The sequence below is a fragment of the Passer montanus genome, unplaced genomic scaffold (genome assembly GCF_014805655.1).
Source record: "Passer montanus isolate IOZ18808 unplaced genomic scaffold, ASM1480565v1 scaffold16, whole genome shotgun sequence".
NCBI classification, from domain to species: Eukaryota; Metazoa; Chordata; class Aves; order Passeriformes; family Passeridae; genus Passer; species Passer montanus.
Window position 1 is genome coordinate 5,055,834 of NW_024363160.1, and position 16,776 is coordinate 5,072,609.

Below are 16,776 nucleotides of genomic sequence, written 5' to 3' on the forward strand. Positions count from 1 at the left end.
AGCAACCTCACTATATAATCACTTCCCTAAAATAGTAGCTAACTTTATTCACAAGGATGGGATAAGCTGGTGTTAAAATTGATTGCTGAAATAGTTGCTGTTTCTTAGGCACTGGTGTTTTGAAAAATTGCTTGCTTTCAGGGAATAAAAACAACTTGTGTGGAGGCAATGGGAACTGGGTAAGGACGTGCATGGGGATATCAAGTTTCAAGTGAGCCATGGATCGTAGTGCTTTGAATTACACAGCTACAAGGCAGGGCTGCTTTCCCTGTGGTTAACCAAGCATCAAAATAACTTGCACGTTCTTCACTGCTTTACTTCATCATGTGTAGTGATCCAAAACTACTCACATTACCAAATACAGTTTTTGGGGGTTTTTTCCTCTTCTGTGTTTTATTCAAGTTGGTACATTTGAAGGCACTTTATGTGCAACCCTATTCATGTTAAAAACCTCCTGTCCGTTACCAGAGTCAATACAATTACTTAGCAATAGTCATACACAGATGTTATTGCATCTAATATTTGAAATGTTATTTAATCGAATACTCAAAACTGTAAGGTCAGCTAAAATACAGCCTTTGCTAAGTATACTTTCTGTTATATGTTAGCATTAGTTTTTAGTACTGTATCTACCCTTACCATTGGACAGTTAAATATGTCTGCATTTTTCTTGATTGTTTGGATGTTATTTTTGCACAGCAGTTCAGAAGGATCATGCAGGGCAAACTTAGACATATTAATTAGGCAAGACAAGAGTAGTTGGCTAATACGTACCAAAAATGGAGAAGATAAGTTGTTTTCAAGATAGTTCCAGTGTAAAATTAAATTGCATGTTTAAACTTTGTATAGCGTTTACATTCAAGTGATGTTACTGTTATAAGGATCTTGATTTGTATGATTTTTTTAAGAGTGCAGAGTTGAGCTTTCTCGTGTCGCTTTTTACAAATCTCTTTGTTTATATTTTTTTACCTATTGTACAGAAAAGGTATGTGATTTGAGATAAGTATGGCATTTCAACAGCAATTCCAGAAAATTACAAAGAGCAGGAATTACATCTAGGGCATTTGGGAAACCTGTTTTAAACAGTATTGGATAATAAACTTGAATTTACCTGTTACAGGGTTTTCTTTTTTTGCTTGACCTTTTTCTTTGGTGGTTTTTAGACCATGGGTTCTTCTCTGCCCAGCAGTTCACCAGCATCTCTTTTTTCCTCTTCTTGTTCTGTGAAGAACCTTAAATGTTGCACCAGTGAAAAATCAGCTAAATTTGTGTTGATGCAAATTTTCTCTTTCAAATTATACTTCATCTTTTTGAAATTCCTGCAGATGCTAAGTTTTGCTCTTTCAATTTAAAAATGCATCTTGGTTTTGCAGAGAGCATGAAGGGGGAAATATTTCTGTAGCAATTTCCTTAAGGAAGTTGGAGCAGAGCTTGAATACAGACAAAGAGGGCTTTTTGAGTGGTTCAGCTGGTCCTGCTGGCCCACCTGTAGGAAAGCAGGGTTTGAAACACAACCAAGAGAAGGTGATGCCTGTCACTAACACTTCAGAGTCTGCTGTCAGAAATGCAGAGAGAGCTGACATAGCTTGAGTTGGGAGGATGGAAAACTAAGAGGGCTTGCTAAGTTAAAATGTAGCAGGAGACTTCCAACTATTGCTTTTGGCTTCTATTTCTCTGACTTCTGAATTTCTGTTAAACTAAGGTGATTTCACAAAGGTTTGCTTTCAGAATCTGGAATGAGCTTTAAATAAAGTTTGAGGCTTCCCACTCATAAATTCGTCAGAAAATATTTTTGACAGCTTTTTTTTCCTTCTTTATTCTGTATGTTGAATGTAGAAAAGTAAATACAGTTTATGATCACTAGGAAGATGCCCAATTGAAAATATTAATATGTATTTTAGTATAATACTACTTATGCAATTGTAAACATACCCACAGTTTAAAGTCTAAATTACACACATCACTAAAATACTACATAATTGGATGTATATATTCTTTGTAGTATCTCTCTCAGGGGTACTTGTATTTTATTTAAATTTTTTTCTCTCTCTAGGCTAAACTCTTAATTGAGCAGAGCTAATAATTATTTCATGTGCGTCAAGTTTATACTACTGTAATTCAGATAAAATATGCTTGGTCCCTTGTAGCTGTATTCATAAGGATGGGACCAGTTTGTAATTCAATGCTCCCTCTTCAGTGCAGAATTCCCTGTATGGAGATGAAGCCATGGGAAGTCCTTTTCCATCCTGCTCACTTCCTCTGGCTGCAGAAAGCTGTATTTCTCTGTCCACTCTTCCTGCGCTGCCCTTTGGCCACCGTGCCTGTAGGGTACCCGCTAACACTTGGCTGACATTTAACAGGGGCAGCGCTGTTCTAGCAGGAGGCATCACTGCAAGCTGTGAGGTCATCACTGGAAGCAGCTCCCACTCTCCATGTGGCTGCAGTGGCAAAATCTAGTGGCTGTGGTTAGTCAGAGGGTAACACCAGCGATTCTCCTGGGGCTGGGAGAACAGGGTTCTGAGAGGCTTTGCCTTTGGGCCTTTACAGCTGTTTTCCTAAGCCTTGACATTCAAAGATCATTAATCTAGTGTTGCAATTATAAACTCTCTGTGCTTTTAATTTCTTTGTTGGGCTCCCATGAACTCAAAAAAGATAAAATTAAGGGAAAGGAAAGGGAAAGTAAACTTTACATTTTTGCACCATTACTTAACACCAGAAGCTGGAACTGTTAAGAAAAACGAAAAATACTGACTTGTGATAATGCATTATTTTGTCAGCATTAGAAATTCATGTATCAATCATTGGTTTTTTCCAGCCTTTCTGTAACAAATTTTTGTTGTCAATTAGCCCCATGTGCTGTATTGCTGAGGGAGAGATTTGCATTTCAAGACATTCCCCATGACTGACTGTCAGGACGATACTGCTGACAGGATTCGCACTTACTTCTCTTGTATGTGCTGATAAAGTCTACACGAGGGGCTTTGTAATTCAGTCAAAAATGGATAATTTATTGCATAGTTGAACATTATTAGTAGCTGCAGTTTATAACAGTGATGTGAATTACAGCTGGTCCTACTCAGAGGCTGTTTGAGGCCTATGTTTCCTATACAATGCCACTTGAATTTAAGTGTGGCTTGTGGCCTGGATGTGTAGCCTCTTGTAAGCTCTCCAGCTACTTGAATTCTTACCCAGTTAAGTTACAGATCCAATTAGGAAGTCCATAATTTTGGAGCACTTGTGATTTATACTGCTTTTCAGGGTGCCTAGCCAGAGTTCATGAGTAGTGAACATTGAGTAGTAGTAGTAGTTCATGAGTAGTACTTTGTCACCATCTCTGGGAAAAGCAGGTAGGTAACATTTGAGTATAAATAGAATTTTCATATTTTTTCCATTCATTACACTTTTTCCTTGAGAAAGCACTGAGTTTATTGATTCCACAAAGATGTTGGGCTCTCTGAGGAAAAGAGTGTAAAAGGGAAAAGAAAATGAAGTAGTCAAATAGTTGTGAGGTACAGCTGGTGATGAAAACAGAAGATGTCAGGGGTCAAACAATCAAAATGGAGAAAATATGGAAATGGAGAAGAAAGCAGCGGCTCTCAGGAAGTGGATGTGGGGTTTGAGAGATCCTTGGTCTGACCTGGTATTGCAGTTTCTCTGTTGATTACTATTACAGTAATTTAAAATGTCCCCTTTTTCCTTTGTATAAAACCTCATCAGTGCACATGAAAGAAAACAATTGTTTTTATCAATGTATAAACTCCATGGTTGTAAGAGTGAAAAAATCAGCAGCAAATATTTCATATTATGTGAAAAATAATCAGTAAAAGTAGTCTGTAAACTGGTGACTTGAGGAAGCTGTAATTAATGTGCTTTCACACGGTTGTTGGGTCATATCTGCAGCCCCTCCATTTCTGGCTCATAGAGCGTAACCCCATGTTCTCCCATAATCAAGATGGTATCAATGGCTGAAGCAGTAGTTGAATGAGGATGAGAAGCTGGTGTCCCTGTCCATTCTAATATTTTGCAGTGTGAAAATAAGAGATCACTTTATGCTAGCAGGAACAGATGGGAAACAGATATCATCACTGGCTTTATTAAAAGCTCAACTCTATTTTTAGAGTTCTTTTAGAATTTTTAGAACATGTTTTCGGTTTCGTGTCATCATATGGTGCCAACTCTGCTGTGTTGTAGCATGGGAAGGATTGTTCAATTGTTTTTCTGTTACACCTGATTTCCGCTTTTTGCTAAAACAAGAAAGGTAAGGAAAAAAAATAAAATCCCACCCCTAGTGTAAATCAGAGATACTAATTTTATGTCCTCGTGAGTTCAAGTGGCAGAGGAAATGTTAGTAGTTCTTTCTAGTGAATTTATTTCTATCAGATTATGCTAATCAGAGTGATTTGAAATTAGTCTGTTAGCAACTCCATCTTCAGAGCAATTTGTTAAATCATTATTCACAATGGTGTTATATAGTGCATAACACCTATGAAGACAGCTAAAAATTTGCGTCTTTTCATGAAAGCAAGAAACCATAGAAATCTAGGATGAAACAGCCCAAGTGACCAAAGCCTTATTGCCAGCGGGCGATTGCTGACAGGAGAACACCCAGGGCTTCACAAAAGCAGCTCCTTTACTCTATGTCTGAGCAGCACAGATTCACACTGACCTTAAAACCTGTGCCAGGGAAATGCAGAAGAACTTTACCTGCATTATTGCAGATCTACAGATAGTGGAAAATGATGTACACTCGGATACATTTTAATTTGCATGACTGATGCTTGAATTTTCACTCTCGGTGATTTTCCAAAGGCCCTTTGTTTCATCTGCACATGGTATTTTAAGTAATTCTTACAATGAATGTTCTTCTAGTTTGTTGTTGAAGACATAAATTCTTGTTAAAATTTCAGTGTGCTTTCATGTTTAGTAAAACAATTTATTGCATTGTATTAAAAAATAATTTCTAATTTCTATTAAAAGACATTTCTAATTACTTTTAATATTCTAGATTGCAGGATGGCCCTAGCTTTTACATAACTGCTGCTTGAAAAATAGTAAAATAATTTTGAGTATAGAACTCAAATTTCATTTTGAGTATAGAACTAACAACAAAAAGTAACTTGTTTCATTAATTTATTATGTACAATGTGCATTAGAATATGTATTTTATGTACTAGTTTTATTAGTTTTATTAATTCATCCTTAAACAAAAATATCATTCTTGAAATAAAAAAAATTAATACAGTTGATTACTTGATAGGAATTATAAACCCATTAGGTTTGAAATTTCTGTGAATATTCCTTATGTTTGGAGTTGGATATAACCTGTGATGCTGTATACAACACATTTTAACATATGGCATTATGTTCCAGGAACCTGAAATCCTTATTTTCTTGCCTGCAATTTTCAAATGCAGCACTTGAAATTGTATGTAGTTCTAATAATATATTGGTAAATAAGGTGGTATGAAAATTACGTGATAGTAAGAACGTGGGTGGAGACATGGGAGCAGAGCTGAGGCCGCTGTTTCTCGGTACTGAAACCGTAGATTGTGGACTTATGTTTTTCCTTCTAAATATAGCGGTCGTGGAAAAGCTCTGCAGCTGTAAGCTTTGCCTGCTCTTTTAGATCAGTCTTTGACTACACCTTGATCCTAGTTTTTGCCCACTGCACCTTCATAAAGAGCCCTTGTCTTTGCCCAGTGTTAGGCTCTGTAGTTTGGTGAAATGTCAAGCAGAGAAACATGAGAAATTATTTGATTTGTGTCATAAGACCTGAAAACTGAGACACAAATAGGCTGGTTATGCTTCCGTTGAATCATTATGGGAGACTTGTCTAATCTCATTTTCAGAACTGTTGCACTGTAAGCATTTCACAGCTCTTCCTAATACTCTGTGGGCTCTTGGTGTATCAGTGAGATCAGTCTTCTGTCGCTTAACACATGGTATTCTCTCTTGCAGAAAAAGCAGCAGCAGCTAATGAAGATGAAGTGCAAAAAGCAGATGTATCGTCTACAGGTCAGAGTGTCATCGACAAGGATGCACTTGGACCAATGATGCTTGAGGTAAAGAGCACAAAATCCCTGTATTTAGGGCAGTTCTGCTCCTCCTAGAATGAATGACGTGAAAAGGTGTTGTCAGAGGTTGCTGTAAAGGAATGGTCAAGAGAGACAAGCCATCTTGGCTACTTGGGATTATGTCATTAAAGAGCAGGCAGCATATTTATTTCTCTTGCATTCAATGATGAAACTCTTTAACTTGAAGTAGGGAGAGGTGCAGAGAGTTCTGCTTCTTTGTAACACAGCTTCAGGGGCTTCAGCTGACAACAAGTCTTGGGTGTCTGCTTGTGCATGTTTCATTTTTTCTGAACCACAACAGCTGTGGAAGACCTGTTGCACTTAAACATTGACTTGTGTATACTGTAGTATACAAGTGAATAATATTCCTCTAAAATTGCATGTCATTGTTACACTGCTTTAATATTTTATCATTTCAGGGCTTGAAGCAGGACTCTTCCATCTAGAATATGAAAGTAATCTAGGAGAGATTTTCAGAATGTGTATTTCAGTTTGTTCAGTTAAGATTTCTGTCTGGTTTTAGCTGTTATTTTGATACCCCAAAGAGCTGTATGATTCAAGCCTAGCTTCCAAATGTGTGTTAGCAGTAATGTTGGGCAGGTATGTTATCAGGGATCCTTATGTCATGTGCACTACTGCTTTATCTGCTTAAACTCACTTGCGAACTGTTTTTTCCCATCCCGTTCTGACCGTGGACTTTATCTGTAAGGAAGAATAAATGTAACTTCAGGTAACATAAAACACAAACTCTGTATCAAGCTAAGGGAACGAGCTTTGGCAGAAGCGTAACTAATCTGCCATTTCTAAATGCCTGTATAACAGTTTTAAGTATCTGCTTTATTTTTCATAATTGGTCAAATGAAGACATAGTTTTCTATACTGTGCATGAAATAAAGGCTCCAAATTCACACTGCAAAACATAAGATTAGACAGGCTGGAGGCATTGTTCTTTGAAAAGTGAGGGTAACAAATTCATTTATTTAATTTAATATTTATTATACATACTCACTGAATTTAATGTTGTTGTTTTTATTATCAAACAAGGTTATGCATTCATCTCTTATACTGCTATATTAAAATTTATCTTTAATTTTCTATTAATTTAATTTTAACAATCTGTTTTAATCACAAGGAAAATAAGAATAAGATTATATTTTTCATGCTTATCTTGTGTGATTGGCTACTGCAGCAAACATGACATGTAAAATCACCCATTTATTCAGTTGCTATTTAATTTAGTTTTCCTTTGCATATGAACAATGAAACATTGTGGAAATTAATGAACCACAGTCCTTTTGCACCAGGAAACTTAAAAAGGACTGAAAGTTGTTCTATATTTGCTGTGGAAAGACTACAGATACTTTCTTTGTGTCTTTATCACCTTAAGGAAATGCAATTCAGTTATTTAATCTTTACAGAACCCTTTTATACAACCTCTTAAAAAAACCCCTACCTTTTCTTATTGCCAAATAATAATAAAAATTGCAATGCTGATGAATAGTTTATTAGTTGATTTGCTTTAGAAATGTTATTGTATGTTTTTATTAGAGAATAAAACTGAAGAATACTCAAAATAATGAGTGTTTCCAGCTGAAGAAAGTGAGTAAAATTCATCAGGCAGCTGTCTCTGAGGAATATTTTAACATATTTCTTGCTTAAAGCATAGAGTAGATAGGAAGAAAGTATAGAGAAATAGTCAAGAGAGAGATGACAGCATCTCAAAAAACACAAATGTATTTTCTGTTCCAATACATAATCTAAAATATCTGTTTTCTTGATTTCTCTTCCATCACACTGTCCATTATTTGTTCACCCATTTTCCCAATAGCTCTGAAGAAAAGTTTTTGATTGTGGTGGCTCACATCTGGGAACAGAAATAAGAAATTACTGCAAAAGTGGAGGCTTCTAAAGTATTCAAGTGTCTTGGTGCACTAACTTCCTCAAAAGCCTCCTGCTGCTTACCTGCAAGATTATTTTCTTAAGAGAATAGAAAGAAATGAGAGACTGAAATACAAAGCCCTTTGTTACTCTAAGCCCAGATGGCCACATCTGTGATCAGCTCAAGAAACAGCTGTGAGGGAGCAGCACGGAGAGCACTTCTTTGCCAAACAAGTTGCCACTCTAGGAAACAGTAGGGAAAACTGAAGATTATTGTGGGATGCCAGTAACTCTCATAATCTCTTGCTTGCCATCTCCACCTTTGAAAATTTTCTCCGTAGGACTCCCATAAACATCTGTGATAGCTTTGGTTTTGCAGCCCCTGTGAATTAACGTGTGGACAGCTGCCAAGCAGGATGGTTCAGCCAAACCCATATCCTTCTGCCAGCTCTAAATACTGTGGCTTCTATGGTTGGCCAGCTGGGGACTGATGTGGCTAGCATCTTTTTTTTTCTTTAATTAATTTTCAGCCAACTCAGCTCTCTGGTCCAGCTCTTCATAGCCTCACACAGTACAGGTTGCTGTTGTGATGTAGGAAGTACTAAATCAAACAGGCCATGCTTACACTGGCTTCAGATGGTGGTGAAATGCAGCCTAAGACACTAATCCATAGCAGAGATGCTGATTATTATACTAGAAATTATTATGCTGAAAAATATACTAGAGCCTACTGTAATAATTGACTAAATTTATTAACTAATTTGTAAATCTTTATTAATTAAAATGCTACCCAGCAGGAAAATGTGATGAATGTTAAGAAAGTACATATAAAAGATGGAGCTCACAAAGAAAGTGAATCAAAAGGAGTAACCAAAAATTATCAGACACAAAAAGAAGTCAATGATAAAAAACAATGTCATAGATTAGAATTTGTGCCAACAGGAGGAAAAAAAGACCTGGTTTATCTTATTTAGAGGCAGTCAGGGAAAGTGTACACTTAGACATTTCTTTGTGGGTTTTATTATTTTGTAATTTTAAAATAGAACAAAGAAAGAGTTTGTTAGCCATGGGCTCAGCTGCTCTGCTTGCATTGTGCTTTCACTGACCCTCCCCTGGAGCAGAATCATTATTTAACTTGCCTAACTTAGTTTGGGAAGAATCTCTGGAGCTTGTGTATGCCTACCTCCCACTGCAGTCTGGTCTGAGTAGAGCAGGTGGCCCAGATCTGAGTCCAGCCAAGGTGTGAATATCTCTGGAAGGTGGTTTTGAAGACTCTTCCCATATCTGACCACCTTCATGGTGGAATTCTTATTTTTCTTATATCTCCATGACATTTCCTGACTTGCAGCCTATGTCTGTTGCATCTCTACCTTCCCTTGTGTACCTGTAACCTAGAGCCTGGTTCTGTCTTCTCTTTAGCCTCCTGCTTGGGTGGCTGAAGGCAGAAATAAAAGCCATCCTTAGCCTTCTCTTTTATTGTCTGGGTTTGCTAGCTGCTCAGTAATGTGCAATATTTTAAACATCTCTGTAACCAGTGGACAGAACTGCCTGCTAAGACCAGCACATGAGTTGTACATTATTCAAGTTAGGTCAAATCAAAAATGCCTTGTGCTTGCTGTGGCAGCTCCTTCTTGTTCAGACTGTTTTGCAGTGAGCTGTGTTCATATTTAGTATGGATCCATTTGGTTTTGACCCACAATGAATTGTGGGTGGCCTGTTTTTCTAATTTATTTCTGTCCCTGGAGATACAATAACTAACAAACCTTCTAGTGATTTCCTGCCAATCCTTAGAGAGGTGAATAAATCAGGCAAAGCTGCAGAAGTCTGTGTAGATTGATAATTGAATGCTTAGACAAAAAGCTTTGATGCTTTTAAGTTTAACTGTATCTCCCCCTTTATCTGCTCATATGACATAAAATTAGAGGGATGATATATTTCTGCCATCTGCATTCGTGCTTGGAGATTGTGGGTTTCATTATTTTGCAAGGTGTGTACCTTTCTGTGCTTTTACCAGTCACATAAGTAAGATTAGATGCTCAATCTGAAATGTGTCCTTTGCTCTTACGAACAATAATGTAAGAACTGGGATGGATGAGGAAAAATTCAGTTATGTCTTCTGAATGGAGTATTTATTTTCTGTGTATTTTGTTAATCTGATTGTTTGCTATTGTGTTTTTCTCTCTCTCTCTGGTTTTTTGTTTTTCCCCATTTAGGCCCTAGATGGGTTCTTCTTTGTCGTGAACCCAGAGGGTAATGTTGTGTTTGTTTCTGAGAATGTGACACAGTACCTGAGGTACAACCAAGAAGAGCTGATGAACACAAGCATATACAGCATCCTGCATGTAGGGGACCACAATGAATTTGTCAAAATCCTGCTGCCAAAATCTTTAGGTATATAACTTTTCCTGCTATTGTACCATTACTTATTTAACTTTGGTTTTGTAAGTCAGCATTTCAATAACTTAAGTTAATGTCCTGACACTACTTACAGTTTCATCGTATACATTATTTATTTTTAATGTATATATAGACTATGAATGATTAATATTATTCTCAAAAGCATCCTCCACTCTTTTCAAATTTTTCTTTTTTAAAATTGCTCTTAGTAATTCATGTTAGCTGATATTTTTAATGGATCTCCAGAGTGAATCACTAAAAGACAGCATTAGCTATGTGAACTCTCTGTTAGTTCTCTGTCTAGGCTGCTTGTTCCAAAAATGGCCCAGGAAAAGAGAAATATAAAAGAAAAATCAGAAACCTCCTTATGTTAGAATTTTTATTTCAGTGTTCTTGTTCTCAACAATACTTCCTCTTAACTTTCAAAAACTGTTTTTTTAGTTGCAGCCATTTTTTGATTCATATTAATATTAGTTTTAGTGTCATTGAGTTTTGGAGGAGATGAAAGAGAAAGTCAATACTGGGTTCCTCATTTACTCACAGCAGTTTAAAAAGTATTACTCAATTCACTTTAGCATTTTATTACTGTACTTATATACTCTGAAGAAGCAAAAATGTAAATGGCTAAAGTCAATATATTACTGCATTTATTGCATTTTATGACTGAAGAGGGCAAGCAAAGAGTATTTTAAATATGACCCTGCCATTTCCTAATGTGGTGTAACAGTGATTCGCTCTGACTGATGTCCAGTACCTATATTTGTGCATCTCAGGATTTTGTTTCTTTTTTTACTTGTCTTAAGCACTCTGTTAGGCTTTAGTTTTATCCATAGCTCCACCCAGGTCATTTCAGCCCTTCAGTCTTTCCCATTGTAGCTGTGACTCTGTGTTTCAATATATTCCCTATTGTATTGCTTCCTGTTTTCATAAGGGCATATTAGTTTCGTTTCTTTCCCTTCCAATCTGGACAGAGATTTTTCTACAATGCAGCCATATCTTTTAATAGTACCTTTTAAGTTTACTGGAAAGATCCTACATACTGCCTTATTTTTTTCAGTCTCATAAATCAGCTTGATCTACCCAATAGGCTTTTGTTGTGCTGCATAACTTCTACATGCACCAATATTTAGACTTTTATTTTGCTTTTCTGCTATGTCATTTTAAGTCACTTGGAAAAAAACATAATAGCTGAACAAATTAGCAGTGCTCTTAAAATCTGTTAATTTTATAAATGACCTACTTATGTGCTGGTTTGGGCTTTAATATTGAAACTAAATTATTGTTGTTAAATGAGCTTGTTTCGCAACCAGTTTGTAAAACATCTTGATTAATTTCCTGTGGATAAGCAGCAGAAATGCCTGGTACCAGATTTGTCTCACTATCTGATCTTGCTTTTGCCCAGTGAATGGGGGATCTTGGTCTGGTGACACTCCTAGGCGTAATAGCCATACCTTCAATTGTCGGATGCTGGTAAAACCTCTGGCTGATTCTGAAGAAGGCCACGATAACCAGGAAGCACATCAGAAATATGAAACTATGCAGTGCTTTGCTGTTTCTCAACCAAATTCCTTCAAGGAGGACGGTGAAGGTAATTACCATTTCCAGTTTGTGTTAACGCACTTTCAGAGCAGTTGATAAAGTGACCTCTTAAGTCCTGAAAATTGGAAAAATTCTTAGGATTTTGTTTTGTTTTTTTTTAATTTGACTTCAGAAATGTATTTTTGTCTTTGCTATGAGGGTATACACTTGCATGCACCTATTCATTAAACCAGCTGAGAGAACTGAGAGAAATTCTGTTTACCTCAACAGAAGATACCCTAGTTTTATATTGCTGAAATTGTAAGAAAAATGTAGCTGACTAGGAAAAAGGTTTCAAAGGGCAATTTTTCGAATTCTTAGAATTTGAAGACAATCGTGGTTCACCATTTCCTTTACCATTTACTACTTCAGCAGGTAAATTTCCTCCGATTGTTTTGTAAGTATTCAGGTAAGTAAAAATGGTTATTGTGAAGGTGAGTTCTCAGGAACAGCAAGCATTTAAGGCAAGTTTAAGAAATTTGTCTTAGAAAGTACGAAGTGGTGAGTGTTGAATAAATGTGCTCTTTGTGTGTGTAGTATATTTTCTTTTATTGCTTACTTCCTGAGTGGTTGAGCTACTACAGGTAGATTCATAAACATGTGCCAATACTTATGGATTGTGGTGGAGTCCTTGTTAATTTTTCTTCTGAAAGAAAACAAACCCACCTATCCTGTTTTATTTAATGTTTTAGGAAGTAGTGAAGATACAAACCCACTGAGTTTTGTCTATGCGTTTATTGGTACAAAATCTATATTTTGGTCCAAATAGATTTAAGGAACTTTTAAAAAGTATTTCTGAAGTCTTTGTGCAAGCAAAAGCCTTTCCTTTCTGTAAAAATGAAATAAAGTAACATTTTTTCTAAGATTTGCAGTCTTGCTTGATTTGTGTTGCAAGAAGAGCTCCAATGAAGGAAAGACCACTTCTTCCTTCGTCAGAGAGCTTTACTACACGCCAGGATCTTCAAGGTATTGTGAAATAAGAGTAGAAGCTTTAAATTTTATTTCCTATTCCTTGCTGGAGAAATTGCTATAACAAATACTTTCTAATGTATCTAATATCAGGGAAAATAACTTCATTGGACACAAGTACCATGCGAGCAGCTATGAAACCTGGCTGGGAGGATTTGGTGAGAAGATGCATTCAGAGGTTCCATTCACAGCACGAGGGAGAAATATCTTTTGCCAAGAGGCATCACCAGGAAGGTTAGGTTTCACACTTTTAGCACTTTATATATTTAACCTGTTTGCCATTTGTATCTCTTGGTTGTGCTCTCTTTCTTACACTTTGATGGAACCAGCTACTGACAGTCCCCTTCTCAAGCTGTTTTACTTAGCACACTGATGGCTCTCTAGGGAGGTCTTCAGCTTTCTCACTGGTTGTTTTAGCCTTCTGGTTACAACTGTGCCATCCTGGAGTGTGTTTTAAATCTTCAAAATGTCAAAATTACTTTGGAAGGAAAGACCCTTGCATGTTGTCCAAATGTTCACTGACCATTATTCTTCAAAACCTCAACTCACACATTGCCATTCATTGCCTGTATTCCCTTTCTCTACAAAAATGGACTTTTGCTGTCACATTTCCTGTGAGAAACACTAAGTGCAAATTCCCAAAGCTGCACCTTTCATACTATTTGGAAACCTACATTGTTGTACTGTATCTAGCTGATAAGTGTTATAGGATATACCACAAGCACTTCTACTCAGTCAAGATTATGGCAGGTCAGAAATAGGAAAGTACTGCACTTTGGAATGGTCCCCATGAGGTTTCTGTAGTAGTGACTGGGTGGGGATTCTTCATAAAACCTTTATACTTCTAATTCTAGTCACACAGACCCAAATTAATAAAAGCAAATAACTCTATCTAGTCCATGGGAAAGTAATTTCAAAACCAATTGGGAATAGCTGGAATGTTTCCAGTACAGAAGCATCATTTTTTGGGTTCATGTTTAAAGAACAGGGTTTACAGCTGGCTTGTAGCAAGTAGTTACCATGGTCATTAAGCAACAGACATGTCATCTTGGATACTAAATTGTAACTGGAATATCAAATTATTCCACCAAATACACACCAACAAAAAAGAGCTTTAGTCATGAGGCATTAGTTAAATATTCTTTAATATGCTCTGCTTTCCTGAAATCTTCAGGTGGTGTTTTAGAAACAGAAATGCTGTGTTATTTTAGATAACAGTTTTTGGGGTATATACAGTAGAAGTGCTAAAAGTTCACAGCCTTTTGCTGTGATTTTAGACAGAGCTGAACAAGGCAGTATGCAATTAAAGTGACACCAGGGGTTTAGAGTTGCAGTTGCAGGTAAGGACCTATTTGTGCCAGAGATGATTTAGGGCTATATGTTATGGCATCCCAGCTCTTTATTTCAGTCTTCTTGAAGTTATTTCTGACCAAATTAGCAGCTACTACACTGGGATCCTAAGGTTTGAATGAGTCCTCTCTTAAGCTTTCTATGATGTGGTGAAAATAAAAGTGTTTTGGAATACACACTGTATCATTTTGCAGTTGCAGCTTAGGATCATCATGTAAATTGTAGAATTAATCTAAATGAGAAGGCTCTTTTCTTCTTGTCAAAGTGAAAAGAGTGAGTGGTAAGAGGAGGGAAAATCTCTGGAATTACTTTCCTACAAATGATGCTGCACTGAAGAGGAATAATGGCTGAAATATTTGCTTCCCTGCCCTGAAGAAAAACAAGTCATATCTTGGGCTGAAGCATCTTTGTGCTTGCAGTTTTCAGGTCATTGTGGTTTGACAATGGAAGCAAAGAAAGTAGTGATCTCCTACATGTAATCCAGCATTACAGTGTGAAAAAAATGCAGCATTAGCCTGATAAACAATAAAAACATGCTTTAAAATCATCTCTCAGTGTAAAATGCAGAATGTATAGTAAGTTTTTATTGGCCACAGTCAGAAAAATAGCATTTCCTCAAGAGGAATATGGAAACATTCTTGTTTGCTTAAAGAATTACTTCGGAAAATGATTTAAGTAGAGATTTCACTTGTATCCTGTTGGCATTGAGTACTGGAATTTCCTGATGTGGTATATGCTAAAGTTAAGAGCTTTGGACCTTCTGGTGCCCAAAGGTTAAACTGAAACAATGACATACCTAACAGTGAAATTTTGTTTTGTATTGTTTCACTGTTGTAGGTTTTTGTTTTTCATTACATTTTTACTCTGAAAAACCCCTTCTGGTTGTTTAAATTGTGCTTCCTGTTTTCTCACTGCTTAGATAATACTTTGCAACCTTGCAGAACAATATATAACAGTGAGGGACAGGGAAGGAAAGCAATTGTAACCAGTCTTGCAAGGCTGAAAATGTGGTAGCTCTGTAGACCAGAAAAATAAAGGCCACACTTGGAAAACCATGTCATTTTATTACAACAGGAAGTATTAAAAGATTAGCAATGAAATTAAGATCACATGATACTATTAATTAAAAAAAATAATAAAATAAAAAAGAGAGAGAAAGAAACTTGCTGAAAAAGGTGTGTGAAAAAATAAGAAATTAAATGTATTTGTAGTTCTTAATTCCTATTTTTTCCCTAAATGATTATATGAAAATTTTGAAGTATTTTACTTCTCTCATGTCTCCAATCCTAATGTGATTGCATTTGAACTAGAAATTATAAGTTGGTTTCATTGATGGCAGAGAGTGAACAGTAGAATAAATGTTTAGGAGATTTGCTTTTCCATAACATGTTTTAATTTTTCATTAAAGAAGTATCAAAGGGATCTATGGAAGTTAAAAAACTGAATTTGTTGAAGTTCAGATTTACATTAAAAACTTAAAGGGCTGCAGAATGTGTACAGTGAAGTAAACCCCAAACCTGAAATGCAGTCAGCACTGAGAAAGTATAGCAGAGCTGATGTAGGTACTTTTATATGTAATTTTTTAAGCTATATATATTTTGTATTTGTTCTTTTAAAAGTAATAATTTCTCTTTCCTGTTCTCATTTCTAGTTGATCTTAGGTAAGAGTTTATGCATTTTTTAAATTAAAGAAGTAGTGAGAGTAACTGTTGCAAGACAATTGAGGCAGGCAATAAGGAGGAGAATATACAGGCTAATGGAAACAGATGGTGTAAAAACTAAGGACATTTATATTAAATCGTCATGATGTAATGGTGCAATGAAAAGTGTTTGAGGAACAAAAGGAATTAGACACATATTTGATGAAAAGTGAAATGGACTTCAAGAGCTTCCTGTCTGCTCCTGAAATACCTTCTATTTCATAGTATCTTCCTGTTATTGCTGTCACTCCTTACAGATTTTCATTTGATCACCCTACAGCATGCGGGATCCTTTTTTTTTGTACGCATCGCATCTATTTATTTCCAAAATGCTCTTTTTGTTTGTTCTGCTCAATTAGCACCTCATCTATGGGTGCTGAACATCAGATGTTGAGCAGCTGAGCTGCCTGCCCTGCAGTTTGTCATTAGCTCACCTGTGCTGTTGTGCTTGCCTGCAGTGCTGAGGCAGGGGCTGGCCTTCAGCCCTGTGTATCGCTTTTCCCTGTCGGACGGCACCATCGTCTCTGCCCAAACCAAGAGCAAGCTCATCCGTTCTCAGACGACCAGTGAACCTCAGCTTGTAATCTCCTTGCATATGCTTCACAGGTAATCCTGGCCACTTCCTTACATCCACACTCTGCCAAGAGTCATGCAAAGAACAAGGTTGCCAAAGCAAATAGATTGTTTAAGGCTGATAGATTTCAGTTGACCCAGAACTGATATCATGGAAACAAAGTGAGATTTTGAAATCAGTGCTTGCAGCAGGAAAAGACTGTAATATTGTTTCAGAATTTAAAAATGGCATGCTGGATTTTCAATGCCATGTCCTT

The 16,776-nt window shown here is 36.5% G+C and overlaps 1 protein-coding gene across 4 annotated transcripts in view; it reads left to right on the forward strand.

Annotated features, from left to right (window-relative positions):
- NCOA2 (nuclear receptor coactivator 2) overlaps positions 1 to 16,776 on the forward strand; it is a 188,379-nt gene that overhangs the window by 130,759 nt on the left and 40,844 nt on the right. For all 4 annotated transcript variants that reach the window (XM_039702781.1, XM_039702784.1, XM_039702782.1 and 1 more), the window contains 6 exons: positions 5,959 to 6,062; positions 10,166 to 10,343; positions 11,752 to 11,937; positions 12,792 to 12,893; positions 12,990 to 13,130; positions 16,405 to 16,552. In XM_039702781.1, coding sequence (XP_039558715.1) covers positions 5,959 to 6,062; positions 10,166 to 10,343; positions 11,752 to 11,937; positions 12,792 to 12,893; positions 12,990 to 13,130; positions 16,405 to 16,552 — 859 coding nt within the window. The remainder of the gene's footprint in view (positions 1 to 5,958; positions 6,063 to 10,165; positions 10,344 to 11,751; positions 11,938 to 12,791; positions 12,894 to 12,989; positions 13,131 to 16,404; positions 16,553 to 16,776) is intronic.